The 17,459-nt window shown below is 44.7% G+C and overlaps 1 protein-coding gene across 1 annotated transcript in view; it reads right to left on the reverse strand.

Annotated features, from left to right (window-relative positions):
* Window positions 1–2,290: 2,290 nt before the first annotated feature.
* Window positions 2,291–17,459, reverse strand: part of dusp10 (dual specificity phosphatase 10) — a 40,820-nt gene continuing 25,651 nt past the window's right edge. The window contains exons 3-4 of the mRNA XM_028820211.2: window positions 10,687–11,055; window positions 2,291–3,310 (exon numbers count right to left, since the gene is read on the reverse strand). Of these exons, the coding sequence (XP_028676044.1) occupies window positions 3,045–3,310; window positions 10,687–11,055 (635 nt within the window). The 3' untranslated portion in view covers window positions 2,291–3,044. The remainder of the gene's footprint in view (window positions 3,311–10,686; window positions 11,056–17,459) is intronic.

The following is a 17,459-nucleotide window of genomic DNA, read 5'->3' on the forward strand; positions in this document are numbered from 1 at the left end:
TGCATTGTGGGAAGAAAGCAAGCTAGTGGAGCCAACCTTGGGTCTTGGCATTCACACAAATGTTACTTTGACACCCACCTAAAGACTGTTGGAGACCCTTTCATGGCAACGGTAGTCCCGGATGGCAATGGCCTCTCTTGGTAGGATAATATACTCTGCAACAATTTTTCAGGAACGATTTGAGGAACACGACAAAAAGAGTTCAAGGTGTTGACGTGACCTCCAAATCCCCCAGATCTCAATCCAAATCGAGAATCTGCGGGATGTGCTGGACAAACCAGTCTGGTCTGTGGATATTGCAACTTACAGGGCTTAAAAGAATGTGCTGTTAATGTCTTGCTGCCAAGTACCACAGGACATATTTAGAGGTCTTGTGGAGTCCATACCTGGACAGGTCTGATCTGTTCTGGTGGCACAAAGAGGGCCTACACAGGATTAGGCAGGTAGTTTTAATGTTGTGGCAGATCAGCGTAGACAATATACTAAGGACTCTCCATTTCTCATGCCAGTTACCTGCAAGGGTACTCGGGTCAGAAACTTGATTTTCGACTTAATCAAAAGTTTATGATCGGACACGGGATGAAAATTCTAAAAATGTGACCTGAGCTGTGAGGCAGCAAAGTTAATCACTTTACCACCAGTCCTTCACGGGATAATACATATATTACTCCATTATCTCTCTCTGTGTCTCCTGGGCTCTTATCACTACGGCTAACTCACACCAACAGAGCCTGTGATGTGAGAGATTAGCGTTTTATAGTCTGGGCGGGCTGTCCCTGTCGCTACCCGATCTGTGCAATATGGCGAGGAGCATAACATCATTATTGTCACTACATAACTGATATCTTTTGTGAAGACAGAAAAACACAAAAGACTCTCATAAAAGGTTTGGGACGCCGTCCCGTATACTGCAGGTCGTAGAACAGTCTTTTTGCACTGCAACTCAAGTACACAGACATTTCACAAGACATTGACGAGTGAAACAAGGGGGACTTTTATATCAGACGGACAGGAAATGACATTTTGAAGTGGAAAAATTTGACCGGAGAGGACGATACGAAGTGAAGGCGGGAAGTGAGGTCATCTTGTGGCGTCGGATCTTCGGAACAAGGAAGAGATTTATGTGTTGTGGATGCGCGTCATTGCGGCCGAATTCCGAAAAGTACGCCATTTAATCGTCTTCTGTTTTCCTGGAGAGTGGGAAAGAGAGGCATACGAATTCCGTATCAAATCCCCTGGGTTGTTACTTCCGTGCATCGTCGGGTCTGTTGGCCGCTCCCTAATCGTGCGTGTGTGACACTTTATTTATCCAAGGTGACTTATAACATCTGACATACAAGTAGTTTTATTTCTTTTGTTTGTTTTTTTCCCTCAAATTAGAGCACAGGCAGGTGAAGTGACTTGCTCAGGGTAACACAATGGTGTCAGCAGTGGGATTTGAAATACACAAGCTCAGGGTCTGAAGTCCATAATCTTAACCGCTATGCCACATGGCCTGCTTAACACGCTTAATCCAGTGGTGAAGACACAACATACATGCAGAACAATGAAGAATATTTTGAGAATTTTTGCATTGTGCTTGGCTAATGTACCCGTCCAATACAATTTTTGTTTTTTCTTTAAAATGTACGCGCGGTGCAAATCCGGACAAAGTACCAATCAGGTAGTGATATTACACTGTGTGTATATGGGCCGTAAATTATTCGGGCACACGTGAATCAGATCGAGCGTGAAGTGTGAGGCGGTGAACACTTTCTGTGCAGGCGCAATGCAAATCAGGTCTCGACATCCTCATCCGTAACGGCTGCTACAGTTCGGAGATGTCACAATGGTCTTACAAAGCATTATGGGATGCTGGAGGGGGGCAAAAAAAAAATCTAAGCTGGCGGTGTGGCAAATATTCAATAAAGAATTGGGTGAACAACGTCAACACAGCAAATTTACTGACAATACTTTGGCGAATTTCGGCAATTGTCATAAATTCCGAATCTTAAGTGAATTAAAAGTCGAGCAGAGGAAGTCGGGTCTACTAGCGGCAGTGGCTGGAATGGAACCCTGCAACCACTCGGGATCGGTTAAAAGTTTGACTGAATAAATGTCGCATTATTGAAAATGAACCCCTTGAGGGAATGAAACAAAAAAAAAAGGGGGGTTTTGTGAGGAAAACATTCACGGAAACAATTAGGCTTTCGAAAACAAATGAATGATGGCAAAGTTTTGTTTTTATAGTAAACAAAATGAGAATATACACAGACAAGAACACGCCAATGTTGTGCTGAAAATATTTAAATTTTAACATTCTGATATACATCTGCACTAAGGTTTTTGGCGTAGTACCCAGAATTTTTCAAAAAAAGGAAACAAAAATTCAAACAAAAAAAAAAAAAATAGAAATTATTTCTCAACTGGCAAGAGTAGCACTCTATGTACAGTTATGCCCAGCGTCAATGATTTTTTTTCTCAGTGAAATTATTGCACATTAAACCACCAAGGGCATACATAACATGGTCAATTATTATTATTATTTAAATTGTTTTACATCTTCCAAGATTTCTACCATATAAAAATAGAAGTACTAAATGAACACGCTAAATTAAAAATATATAAAGTCCATCTGCATGATGCTGTCTTCTCATTCCCGGTGTAACCGTCTTTTGTCCGCTGGTGCAGTGACCCTCTCGTCGTCATGAGCATGACAGACACACCAATTTCCCTGCCCATGTTCCTGCACAGACAACACCAAAAAAAACAAAACACAAAGTACGTCTTTTTCAATGCAATTATTCTGTACCCCTGTTTGCGACTGGTCCAATAAACAAATACACGAGTACCTCCACACCGGTTTTCAAAACCAAAGCCATACACGCGGCCGTTTTTTCCTTTTTTAAAAAACGCTGCGTATGCGTTCCATGATCCTTCACCGCTGCCACAATTTAAAAGTGTCGTCTAAAACCCGAGCTCATCTCACAGTTCAAGGTCTTCCAGTGAATAACTCCTTGAAAGAATAAATCATCATCGCCAAAAACTGACCATGTACCTTCCGTTCACACGATGGTTTCTACACCAGTTAACTTTGGCGTAAGGATTCGAGGAGTGATGCCATTGTTGAGGTCTTCCTCAAATTCCAACAGCTGCCCCATGAAGTTCAGGTTGGGAGAGATAATTGGTCTTCTTGTTTTAACAAACTTGTAAGCGTCCGTCATGGTCATTCTCGTGTGCTTCATGAGGTACGCTATCACGATGGTAGCAGAACGAGACACACCAGCTTGACAGTGAATAAGGAGCCCCTTGCCATCCTGCTGTGCCTCCTCTGTGGAAAGAAAACAGAAGCAAAATTTCAGAACTATTTACGTCAACTTTACCCTAAAACAGCAAATCTATTATTAGGTCAAGTAAAAAAGATCCATTAATAATACAGTTACAAGTTCCAAAATGTCAGAGTAGCATCTAGCACTAGCATATACTGTACTATCGTTCACAAAGAACCCGAAATCAACAGGAGAACACTCAGCGTAGGTATTTTTGTGAAGGGTACATTTCTGACCCTGCTGACTGAAATCCAGGGGAACTTTATGAACAGCCAGGGTCATTCTGCCATGTAGCTCTAATAATACACACTCACACACACATACGAGTGCCTATGAAAAGTTTTCACCCCCTTGGCCAGTTTCACATTTTCTTGATACACGTCGTCGTCGTCGCCTCGCAGGGGACTTCATTTGACTTTTTTTTTTTTTTGACTCTGATCAACAGAAAAACTGAAATGGAAAGAAATCTCCGCAAAGTGGTCCAAATATAAAAGAAAAGAACTGACTGCCTAAGGATTCACCTCCTTCAGGACGGCACACGGTAGTAGGGTTGTGCGGGGTACCGGATCTGGAAAAAGTACCAAAAAAACCCCACTTGTGTTTTCTTTTTTTAAACCATATGGTGTAACAATGTGGGTTCTCTTCAGGCTCCCAACGTCCTGATGGGGGTCCTGAACTCAACACCGTCGATAATGTCACCGAGATGGGCTGACAAATCTCACATGAAGCCAGGGGATATATCCAAAAAGTGCTTAAGTGCTTCTATTAAAACAATCATCAAAACAAACAGTGCATTACGTTCAGTAAATAAATCCATAAACAAAAGTGTCCAGTGGGGATAAAAACCATCCAATAAATAAATCCTTTAAAACTTGAGGTTAAAAATAGTCTCTCACTCCCTTTACTCTCCGTCACTCTCTCCCCGGCTCACCCATTACTCCCAGCCGGCGGAGACCAACGGCCACGAGTTCCTTCAGCTAACCTCCGTCTTGGCCTCCTTCCGGACGTCACTGCCAGACCGTCGAGGTCAGCTCTCCTCCCTTGATCTTTCGCGCACCCACAGTCTCTCCTCAGATCCCACGGGAGGACACCTCTCTGCTCACCCCACTCACTTGTTTTCAGGGGGGCGAACAAGCCCCTAGAGCGCTACTGACTAACGCTCCTGCGCAGGGCCCCAGCTTGTGGCGTCTCCACTTTCCAGGTGGCCAGATCCTCCTGCTAAGACTGCTCTCTCACTTTCTTTAAACTGCTTTTCCTTTCTCCTCGATCGATCTCTCTATTCATATATCTCTTTCCATTCATCCCCCCCATCTCTCTGGTTCGACCCGTACATATACACCCCTGTGGGTGCCTCCGTGGGCGCAGCGCCTTAATAACACACTGCAGGAAGCCAATGAGTGAATCGTGAACGACCACACCCACACGCACAGGTGCGACTCGCTCCAATTACCTCACTAACTCCCCGCGGTCGTGCGATCGCGCCCACGGAGAATGACACGGCTATACTGATTTAAAACCCAGCCCTTTATCTTGAAGCTGCGGACCCACTATACCACATATGGTACCAGCATTTCGGGATTTACAGTCCCTGAAGTAAACTTCAGCTTTTCTCTCAGTTCCCCTCCACATCTGCTATTACGGGGACCGCGTGTTTCATGTTGGATGGACATGGAAGTCAGAATTTGACCATACTCGGCACATGACGTGACAACACTCCTCCTCCAACTACCAGGGTCCAACCAAACCGCCAGCTACGGGACTGTGTTGGAGGCTCTGCTCTTGGGGTAAAATGGGGGACAGACAACTTCCTGCAAGACGCATTTACTAAGCACTCTTCCTCCTGCAGGCCTACAGTAGAAGAGGAGCCCTCCAAAGAACAGTGATGCCACTTCCCGGTCTGCCCTGGAAGACATGTCCCTTCAACTCACCACTCTACACAAGAAATGACACGACTGACGTTGGCGATCACTCATCAGACTGCATCTACCGGTGCCAGACTCCCCACAGAAGTGTTTAACTCCAGATCTCTGACATGTTTCCAGAACATTTTTTTCCCCATTTTCTTCTAGGATCTACCTCACTGCTATTAAGCGAAGATCTCTGTGAGGACACTTCATTTTGTCCGGATTTGTTCCTTTTCACAGAGGCTACAAACCGTTTTTTGTTTCAAGAACAATGAAACAAAAGAGAGGAAACCTAATCTCATTTTCTGTACCGCATTTCCCAGTGGCAAGAGGCCGAGCAGGTCAAACCAGATTTCCTGGTCCCCACTACCACCTCCTTGGGAATTCCCAGAAGCTCCCAGCCTTGCCGATATCGAGTGTCGTCCTGGGCTGGCGCTTTGATCTCCGGCCATTGAGCCACACCAGGTTCACTCCAAGGGGCTTCCTCACAAGACGCTCAAACCGCTTTCATTAGTTGCGGTGATTCCAGTGCAAGTTCCTCTTAAAAATATGCGATAGTGAGCATCTGCACAGTGTGACGAACGGTCGGGTTGCATGCCCGGCCGGGATGCCCCTGCTACTTATGTTCCAGGGGAGCAACCATGGGCAGTCCAATACCTCCCCCGGGACGCTTGGTGGCAGCCTCCCTGGCCGATGGTGATTCCCCAACCTCCCGCAGGGCTCCATGGGAGATGGAGTCCTCCACAGCCTGGTTGGGGCCTGGGGTGGCCGCTGGGGATTGTCTGGATGCAACAACTCGGCTGGACGAATCTTTAGCCCCACCCGGAAGTGCAATTAGGACCAGGTGATCAAGCACCTGGAATGCTTCCGGGTGGGCTATAAAAAAGGCCAGCCACCACCACTTGAGGAGCCAGGGTCAGGAGGAGGAGGACTAAGCTTGAGGAGAAGTGGTGGTAAAGGAGAGAAGATTGTGTTGGTGTGGGAATTGTGCTTTTGTGGGACTGTGTATTGCCTGTGGGTCACGGGGAAGACATGCGCCCACAGGTGAAGGAAATAAACGTCTGTGTTTAAGACATACGGTGTCTGTCTGTCTGTGCCTGGGGCCTGGTCTTCTACAACAGATATCAAAAACCAAGCTATTTAAACATTTGGGTTTCTGGATCATAAACAGCCAAATTCAAATGTGCATTTGCTGTAACTTGCATAACGTGATAAATTTACAATTGGCATGGCAGACAGTCAGTCCAAAACGCTTACCAATTGACTTTGTACTTCACTCGGCACAAACTTCACATCCCTATTAGAACATTAGAACATTCTAGACGAGAACAGACTATTCAGCCCCACAAAGCTCGCCAGTTCTCTCCACTTATTTCTTCCAAAAGCACATCAAGTCGAGTTTTGAAAGTCCCTCAAGTCTTACTGTCTACCACACTACTTGGTCGCTTATTCCAAGTGTCTGTCGTTCTTTGTGTAAAGAAAAATTTCCTAATGTTTGTGTGAAATTCACCCTTAAAGTTTCCAACTGCATCCCCAAGCTCTTGATGAACTCATTTTAAAGTCACCGTTTCGATCCACTGGACTAATTCCCTTCATAATTTTAAACACATCAGTCAGGTCACCTCTTCATCTTCTTTTACTTAAACCGTAAAGGCTCAGCTCTTTTAATCTTTCCACCTAACTTATCCCCTGTAGCCCCCCGTAATCAGCCCAGTCACCCTTCTCTGGACATTTTCTTGTGCTGCTATGTCCTTTTTGTGGCCTGGAAATCAAAACTGCACCCAGGACTCCAGATGAGGCTTCACCAGTGTGTTATAAAGGGTGAGCAGAACCTCCTGTGACTTGTACTTCTTAGCCTTCTGAACTCCGTCTGGCAGATGATAGTGCAGAGTCCACTATGAAAAGAAGAACCACATTTTCCAGTGGTATGTGCTGCTCTGTAACTACTCTGATGGAAGGAGTGAAAAAAAGTCAATTTTCAGAAGATTAGTACGGTGTTGGATTGGATTGGTGAGAACATTTTTTACCTTGTTATTAATAACAGCATTCAGACCTCAGTATGGACACCAAAATGGTTCCAAAGCAAAAACAAAAATGTATAACTCCTAAGTCTACCCATCTTGGTCCAGCTTTCCTGGTGTTCTGCACAATTGCTCCCCTCCCTGGTGCGCCACGCCATCTCACGTGGCCACATGTGCTTTCATTTCCTTAACCCTACGAAAGGGACTTTTTGCCCCAACTGTAATAGTAAGTATCATAGGAAGGGAAGTCCTTTTATGTACTGAAAGAAACTGCGGTTTACTTCCATATTAATCAAAAAAAGAAAAACAATGCTGGTAGGATATCATACAGTTTAAAATTTTAGGTTTTTCAGCACTTCTCCAGTATCTGCACACCGCTCAGCATTCGCTCCATACCAGAACTCGTTTTTGTTTTCTTCATTTTCATAAAGCTACACGTGAGTACGTCACTCCAACACAATGGCATTTATCAAGTCACAGGCCTGCAAGTCCATGTATGCGGGTGGACCCCTCAGTGTGGGGTAAATTCAGACGCCATTCTGAACAAAAGGAAAGAAAAACAAAAAAAAAATCGGGAGTGCTCTCCCCTCGACTTTCTCATATACTCAGATATGGGGATGGATATTTGAGGAGTAAACTGTAAGACAATTTTTATATTATGTACATTAAAGAACCATCAGCAACAAATCAAATCAATAAAAAATATTGAACAATTATTATACAAGTAAAGCTGAATAAATCAGACTCTGCAGCTGAATGAATAAAAGGTAAAATACCACTTCCGGTTAGCGAAAATAGCCCAAAAGTTGATAGAAATCTACGTTTTGTACCTAATTCTTGTATGCAAAATTTGGTTGACCCAAGTGAAACCATACTCAGTTTATCGTATTCACACACACAATTCCAAAAATGGTATTTCGGACTCAGGGAGATCTAAAACGTCACAGGTTGTCTCGTCTGGTCCGAGGGTCCTTGGGCACAGAGGTCGGTATGAAATTGAATTTGAATCGAAATCTAATTATTGGATGATTACAATATTTTTCCCTACAAGAAAGTAAAAATCAGACTAAGGGTGGTCTAAAACATCGAGACTCTTCAAAATATCGAAATGGAAGCTTCCAAAGATTGCAATACTTTCCCTTTACTTCATATACGAGAAAGTCAGGGAGGTCTAAAACTCAAAATCTCGTCAAAATCTCGAAATTGAATTTTTGGAGGATTACAATATTTTTTCCCTACAAGAAAGTAAAAATCAGACTCAGGGAGGTCTAAAACATAAAATACTCGAGTCAAGAAAAACGTTGCAGGAGTCTTGGACTACCAGAACATTTCAGAGCACCGACTCCCAAGCAACAGTTTGTTTTTAAAAAGCCAGAAACATGGACAGGGAAGTAAGGGCACATCCATGTTTTATACGACTGCTGTAGAGACATCACACACCGCACTTCCAGGAATCATACACGGCACACAGAAGTAGCTGTTATGGCACCGGAAACAGCGGCAAAAAGGACAAGGAAGTTAGCAGTGGTACACCCACTCTTAGTCTTAGTCAGACAATCTAAAGCCACAAATTTCAATAAAACCACACAACAGACTTTCTTTTGTTCATCCACAAAGTAGGAAAGCATTAAGTTCAAAATGGTGGCCTCTTATATCCACTTAAAACTGCTAGTAAAAGTGGGGGTCTGCAAATAGAGCACATTGCCCAACGCAACTCAAGGTAGGAGGGGGTGATAAACCAGTTGATCCTGTTAAACGGATTAAAATTCTTCTTTCAAAAATCCAATAGTCAGAAGTAAAGTTTTTCTTGGTACGCTGAAAACAACACAGAAAACACATTCAATAACAAAACACGACTGTGTGCTGGTGAATTCGTGTTGTCGCCTATGAGTGCACTGGTGGCTTCTGCAGGGCCCTAACAAGGTAAGCATACCGACCTCTGTGCCCATGGACCCGCGGACAAGATGAGAAGAGCCCATGACAGGCTTTAATGTTGGGCTGGCATTCCATTGCCAGACCAGAGGTCCAAGCCCTTTTGCCCCAGGTGTTGGTGAGGCCAGCAGGTCCAGTGCAGTGAGGGGGACACTGGGCTGTAAAAAGGGTGCCTACCTTAGGATGAAATGTAAAACCAGAGGTCCCGACTCTGTGTGGTCATAAAAGATCCCTGGGTATCCTTCGTAAAAAGTAAGGGTCATAGTCATTATGGCTCCCTAAATGTCCCCTGTCTCAAACTGGCCAACAATCTCGCCAACCCACCACTTCACTACATAACAACTCATGTGTGGTGAGCTGCTTCTTTCGGCTGCTCCAGTTAGGGGTTGCCACAGCAGATCATCTTCTTCCATATCTTTCCGTCCTCACCATCATGTTCTGTCACATTCATCACCTGCATGTCCTCTCTCTTCATATCCATAAACCTCCTCTTCTCCTCTTCCCAGGCAGCTCTAGCCTTAGCATCCTTCTCTCATTATACCCCTCATCTCTCCTCTGCACGTGTCCAAACCAATGCAATCTTGCCTCTATGACTTTGTCTCCCAACCGTCCCACCTGAGCTGACCCTCTAATGTCCTCATTTCTAATTCTGTCCATCCTCGTCACACAAAACGCAAATCTTAGCATCACTCTGCCACCTCCAGCTCTGTCTCCTGCTTTGTGGTCAGTGCCAAATGGCTGCCATCGCATCATCCAGCTGGTTGAAGTGGCTCCCCACTCACTATGAAAAGCACTTTATAAATTCATTATTATTTAAAGAACAATGACACTGCAAATGAACAACAATGACTGCAACTTCTGGGGCCGAGTGCAGCAAAAACACGCAAGAGGGTGAAGTAGGAAATTAAAAAGTACATGCTAGCTTCGATAGGCTCCAGCACCTAGGCGGCCCTGATCTGGACTACACGGTTTTAGGAAATGACATGAAATTACTACTTAATGGAACCTCTTAAGTACATATAAAGTACGCCATTAAATTCTCCACGCTAAAAAACACCACTAGAAAAAAATGTAAAATCCTGGGTAAAATATTAAATCCGCATTCGTGACAGTAGCAACCAGAATAACGTTTACAATTATAAAAGACACAAAACAATGGCGTCCACGGTCAGAAACAACAACGTAAATGCACACAAAAGCGTGTTAAAAAATTAAATACTTGGATAAAATAAACAAAAAAAACGGGTTCGGCAACAAATGACACCCCAGTTCATAAGAGGATGGGCTCCTGTGCACTCTCTTAGGATGAACAGGATTATGGGTGGATTTTCAGAATCAAGTTCTTAACCTATGGCATGAATATTCTGAATATTATCACAGTCAGCAAGCGTGCAGAACTTGTAGGAACATCTCGTGTAGTTCCCTTTAATAAAATGGAGGCCCTCATCAATACTCACACACACACACACGACGTACTGGATTAAGGTTTCAGACAGGGCCTGGTAGCGACTCTTTACTTACCAATGAATTCAAAGGCCTCCTCGAAGTATTGCCTGAGATTTTGCTTGTTGCTGTCCGTGGCCGGCAGCCTTTTGTAGTTCAAGATGCCTTTCTCATAGTGGAAGAGAGGCAAGTGAGTGGTGACGTTAATGACATATCCAATGTTCATTTTCTGCATCTTTTCTAAGTCCTGAGCGTCATGTTCGTTGCCGAGATACAGGAAAGGTAGTATGGGGGTCAGTTCTGCATTCTCAATGTCGGGAGTGGTGGGTAGCGGGTGGGATATCGATGGCACCACCGCGGATGCAGCCCCCGAATCCAGGCACTCTTGGAGCTGAAGGGAGTTGTCACAGAGGTTTTCGTGGTTTTGCCTGAAACTGCTCAGCCCACCTGAAATGGTAAATTAAAAAGAAACATATTAAAACATTGCCAGTTGATATTTTAAATACTTGAAACCTTTAATACTAATGTGAATAGAAGCACAGTTTGGAGTAATGCATGATGGGAACATATGAAATAAGGAAAATTCACAGAGCGGTTAAAACAAACTTTCAAGTTTGCAGATGATACCAAGACAGGTGGATTAGCAGCTAATCTGGAATCCATTATATCATCACAGAAGGACTTGGACAGATTTGTGACAGATGAAGTTTAATGTCAGTAAATGTAAAGAATTACACATAGGAAGTAAAAATGTGAGGTTTAAATACACAATGGGGGTCTGAAAATCAAGAGTACACCTTATGAGAAGGATTTAGGAGTCAAAGTGGACTCTAAGCTATCGACTTCCCGACAGTGTTCAGAAGCCATTAAGAAGGCAAACAGAGTGTCTGGTTATATAGCGCCTTGATGGGTGGAGTACAAGTCACAGGAGGGTCTGCTCAAGCCTTATAACACACTGGTGAGGCCTCATCTGGAGTCCTGGCTGCAGTTTTGGTTTTCTGGCTACAAAAAAAGGACATAACAGCACTACAGAAAGGTCCAGAGAAGAGCGACTAGGCGGATTCAGGGCTACAGGGGTTGAGTTATGAGGAAAGATTAAAAAAAGAGCTGAGCCTTTACAGTTTAAGTAAAAGAAGATGAAGAGGAGACCTGACTCAAGTGTTTAAAATTATTAAGGGAATTAGTCCAGTGGATCGAGACGGTGACTTTAAAATGAGTTCATCAAGAACACAGGGACACAGTTGGAAACTTGTGAAGGGTAAATTTCGCACAAAATGACAGACTAAGCGACCAAGTAGTGTGGTAGACAGCAAGACTTTAGGGACCTTTCAAAACTCGACTTGATGTGTTTTTGGAAGAAATAAGTGGGTAGGACTGGTGAGCTTTGTTGGGCTGAATGGGATGATCTCGTCCAGATTGTTCTAATGTTCAACTGGACGTTCTGCTCTGAAATAAGACCTCCCAGTCATGTCTTCATTTTGGGTTTGATGAAGCCAGAGGTCCTCTCGTGGACAGAAGAAAAGGAAACACAGCAATTGTGAAAGTCAACCGACGCCAGCCATCATTCACACGTGGACAGGTTAGAGTCTCCCGAGGAGGAGGCCAGAGTCCATAAGAAGGACGGGGAAACTCAGCCTGTGTGGTTTCAGTTCTATCCGCTGCATCCTACACAATCGGCAAAGAGCTACCCAAAAGCCATTGAGTGTCACAAGCAAAGTTGGCAAACATTACAACACGACATCGTTAGAGGTAGGAGTGGGCGATCAACCAGTCCATCTGGCTACACAGGTTGAAATTCTTCTTACAATTTTGGGCATGCTAAAAATTACTGTAAACACGCTTAAACATAAAAATAGATTCTAATAATAAAACTTGACAAACGTGTGAAGCGGCTGGGATGGGAATCGGCACCTCCAAATCCGAGACCATGGTCCTCAGCCGGAAAAGGGTGGAGTGCCCTCTCAGGGTTGGGAGCGAGATCCTGCCCCAAGTGGAGGACTTCAAGTATCTCAGGGTCTTGTTCATGAGTGAGGGAAGAATGGAGCGTGAGATCGACAGGCGGATCGGTGCGGCATCCACAGTAATGCGGGCTCTGCATCGGTCTGTCGTGGTGAAAAACGAGCTGAGCCATAAGGCAAAGCTCTCAATTTACCGGTCGATCTATGTTCCTACCCTCACCTATGGTCATGAGCTATGGGTAGTGACCGAAAGAACGAGATCGCAAATACAAGCGGCTGAAATGAGTTTCCTCCGCAGGGTGTCTGGGCTCTCCCTTAAAGATAGGGTGAGAAGCTCAGTCATCTGGGAGGGGCTCAGAGTAGAGCCGCTGCTCCTCCGCATCGAGAGGAGTCAGATGAGGTGGCTCGGGCATCTGATCAGGATGCCTCCTGGACGCCTCCCTGGTGAGGTGTTCCGGGCACGTCTAACCGGGAGGAGGCCCCGGGGAAGACCCAGGACACGCTAGGGGGACTATGTCTCCCGGCTGGCCTGGGAACGCCTCGGGATTCTCCTGGAAGAGCTAGAAGAAGTGGCCGGGGAGAGGGAAGTCTGGGCATCTCTGCTCAAGCTGCTGCCCCCGCGACCCGACCTCGGATAAGCGGAAGAGGATGGATGGATGGATGGATGAAACTGTGCACAGAAAACGAAACCGGAAATGTGATTTTCTGTTGGTGAATTTGTATTTTCACTCGCAAGGACCCACAGCCCAGATGACGAGACCCACGACAAGCTTTAACACTGGGGTGGGACGTCCGCTGCAAGACCAGAAATCCCACCCCTTCAGGCCCCAGGGGCTGTTTGAATTTCTGTTGTCCCATAAAAAAAAAAAAAAAGTGCATTGGGATCATCAACATGGTATGCATACGGACATCAGCGCCTGAGGAAGCGAGGCTGCCAGCACCTTCTTCATTTAGGCCTAAAGACCAGGCGATGAGTCCCATGACAAGCTTCTCCATCACTTCTGCACAAGTCTTGGCTCCTTCTGCCCTGGGGGCTATTTAAAGGATAGAGGCAACAAAGGTCGGCATTCATTTACGAAACTGAATCCCCAAAAAGGACAGAGCTCCACGGCGGAAACAGACTAGTAAAGGAGAAGTTTGGTTTGTTTTTTTATTATTGTTATTTCTTCACAGACATGGTATTTGTGCATTTGGCGTTGAAAATTGTGTTTCGTTGTTTTCTATAAATTAAAAAAAATTTTATACATCTTGCTCAAATTACCAATTTACAATGGAGGTGATGAGGCACAAAGCATTACTGGAAAATAAAAGCCTAAAGCTTATTGAATTCTTCATCTGAGTTTTGACATACATACGCACACACACATACATACATACCCCATGCTTTCCTAGGTTCAAACGTGACAACAAAAGGGATCAGGGAAGAACAATTTTATTGCATATTCCTGGTACGATTACACCCCCCCCCCCCGCCCCCCTGAGGCAAGGATACGTTTTCTATTTGCTTGTGCGTGTTCTCACATCAGATTGCTATCAGTTTGTTCTCACATCAGATTGCTATCAGTTTTCGAAGGAGGGGGGACACTACTACCGAGAGGTCTATATTGTGTGTTTCCACACTTTCGCTCGATGCTCCCGTTCTTTTTCCGGCGATCTTTATGTTGATTGTCTGCCAATATATCTTTGTGTTACATTTGCAGTGTAATGTAAGACACTGAATCAGTGTGAAAACTAGGAAGCAATATTGCAATTAGATGTGTGCCGAGAGTCACTTAAAGATGGCAGCACATTAGACAACTTCTAAGTGGAGGAGATCTCAAACCGGACGACTGGCGTTTCTGATCTCGCCACCAGAGGAATGTCGGATTATCTGGCTCCGTCACAACTTCCCAGCACACAGTTTCACATCAAGTACTGCAAGTTCACCAGTTTCTCGTACATTCAAATACCGTGCAGCCTGAAAGAGTCCGTGCTAAGCAAATGCTTTCCAAGCATGGCGAGTTGAACCACAATCCTGGCCCCATTTTTCTCTCCGACCCTCATTCTGTTGGGGCACGTCAAACACGAGACATCAGACAGATGAGCTTCTCCCGTCTGAGGCCCTAAACACTTGAATTCCTTATTCCTCATAGCTGTATTATATGTACTGTGCTTCTAACTGAGCACTCGTATGACTTAAGGGCTTGTCTGGGTGAGCCGATTGGACCGAATCATGGGTACATCACACACTTAGCACGGCATGACTTCCACCGACTCACAAAGATCAGTTTGAGACTGAAAAAAAGGGAAGAGGGAAAGAAAAAATAAAAATCGCTGGATAAAAGTGATGCAGCAACTGAGAAGTGGTAATATTTTAGCAACTGTGGTCTCTAAAGGCATCACCCCTTCCATTTAAACCTTGCTGTGACTCGTTTCGAGACCTAAATCAGACACGGCCTTTAGGCAACAATACTCCATCAAAGCAGATGTATCCCCCAAATTCACAGCCTCTTACAATAATTTAACTGATAGCACGAAGGGAGCAATGCTCCGACCTTCCAGTTATTAGAATAAAACAGAAAATGGGAGGGGTTTTCTTTCTGGGTATATGGTTTAAATATAAAAAAAAAAATCAATAAAATAAACATGTATGCTTCGTTGTAAAAAGATTTTTTTTACCTTCTTAAGTTACTTATTGCCATAATCGCATTATTGTCACTACCACTTAACTGTCCTAAGAAGACGAAGAGGAAACCTGATTGAGGTGTTTACAATTACGAAGGGAATCAGTCCAGTAGAATCAAGTCAAGTCAAGTCAAGTCGGGCAGCATGCACTGGTACAGCAAGTTGCCGCACTCACCACATGATGAAACACCTCGGGATCCCGGTTGGCAACCCCCCAGGCAGACGCACAGTCCAGTCCCACCCTCCGGAAATGACCCTCTATCTGCCACAGCCAGGCGTTACCTGGGCGAAACCCTTGGCCTGGTCCAGCCACTCAGGTCCCCACCAATGAGGATCCAACGAGCTGGATTGAGACGACGACTTTAAAAGGAGTTCATCGGGAAAACACAATTGGAAACTTGTGAAGGAAAAATTTCACCCAAACATTAGCAAGTTTTTCCTTCTACAGAGAAGGACATACACATGGAATAAGTGACCAAGTAGTCTGGTGGACAGGAGGGCTTTAGGGACTTTAAAAACTCGACTTGAGGTTTTATTATACAAGAATTCGGTGGAGAGGACTGGCGAGCTTTGTTGGGCTGAATGGCCTGTTCTCTATTAACGAGATCATCAGTCGTACCTCTTTACCAGAGAGGGGGGACCCTAAGGGTCACCCACTAATGTAAATCTTTTAGGGGAAACGCGGCACTGCATTCATTAGAAGGGTGCTTGCCATTTCTTTTTATGTTGACAAGGATCACCGGATCTGCTCTACAAGGCCTTTTTAACAAAACCGGACCTTCAATGAATCATCTCTAGGCCTGTGAGGCGAGTCCACCAACGGATTTCTAAATCTAGCATTCTGTTAAAGTGTACACATTCTGGAACAGCAGCGGTTTAACAATAAGACAAGTAACGTGGTTCTGCCCGGCTCCCCACCCCAAGCATGGCATAAATAGTGCCTTGTTGCTTAACACTGCTCTGTGTTTGTGCTTGGTGTTTATTTTTGCTCAAGGAGGAACTCAATATGGGAAAAAAAAAGGGGAACAATGCAGTTCGATATTAACATCAGGAGAACAAAAGTGGTTTGGTGCCTTTAGAGAAGTTCAATACATGAGATTTGCATAACGTGCCTATCTGCTTGTGCTCAAGTAACCTGCTGTCATTGTGACGGCGTTCATATCTTCAGTATGCTGCGATGCTGCGAGGCTACCAGTGATGCAGCTTAACGGAGGGCCATTGTAGACCCAAACTCGTTCTTCAGCCTCATTCAGACAGGATTAGCGCTGTAAAGTCCGTGATTTACCGGCAGTGCTTTACTCTGTAGCAGCATTAGCCCAATCTCTTTAGTTAATGTATGCATACCATCAGTTTGGACCTCATTAGTAACCCCAAGAACAATACGTCCATTTAAACCCTCCAAGGGGGACAGCCCTACACCGACTCGTTTTCCTATATAAATTGTGTAAATAAGCACATTGAGGGACCTCCAAGAGGATACAACACCCCCAGTTATTAAGCGTGCAGAACAAGAAGTACACCGACGGTTCTTTTTGCCCACTTCCTACACTGGGTAAGCTAATTATTACCACCAGAGAGGACTGCTGTATCTTTAGTTCCATTCATAGCACTTACAGTGCATCCGGAAAGTATTCCCAGCGCTTCATCACTTTTTCCACATTTTGTTATGTTACAGCCTTATTCCAAAATGAATTCATTTTTTTCCTCAGAATTCTACACACAACACCCCATAATGGCAACGTGAAAAAAGTTTACTTGAGGTGTTTGCAAATTTATTAAAAATAAAAAAACTGAGAAATCCCATGTCCATAAGTATTCACAGCCTTTGCTCAATACTTTGTCAATGCACCTTTGGCAGCAATTCTAGCCTCAAGTCTTGTTGAATATGATGCCACAAGCTTGGCACACCTATCCTTGGCCAGTTTGGCCCATTCCTCTTTGCAGCACCTCTCAAGCTCCATCAGGTTGGACGGGAAGCGTCGGTGCACAGCCATTTTAAGATCTCTCCAGAGATGTTCCATCGGATTCAAGTCTGGACTCTGGCTGGGCCACTCAAGGACATTCACAGAGTTGTCCTGAAGCCACTCCTTTGATATCTTGGCTGTGTGCTTAGGGTCGTTGTCCTGCTGAAAGATGAACCGTCGCCCCAGTCTGAGGTCAAGAGCGCTCTGGAGCAGGTTTTCATCCAGGATGTCTCTGTACATTGCTGCAGTCATCTTTCCCTTTATC

Source organism: Erpetoichthys calabaricus, chromosome 15 (assembly GCF_900747795.2).
Source record: "Erpetoichthys calabaricus chromosome 15, fErpCal1.3, whole genome shotgun sequence".
NCBI lineage: Eukaryota > Metazoa > Chordata > Cladistia > Polypteriformes > Polypteridae > Erpetoichthys > Erpetoichthys calabaricus.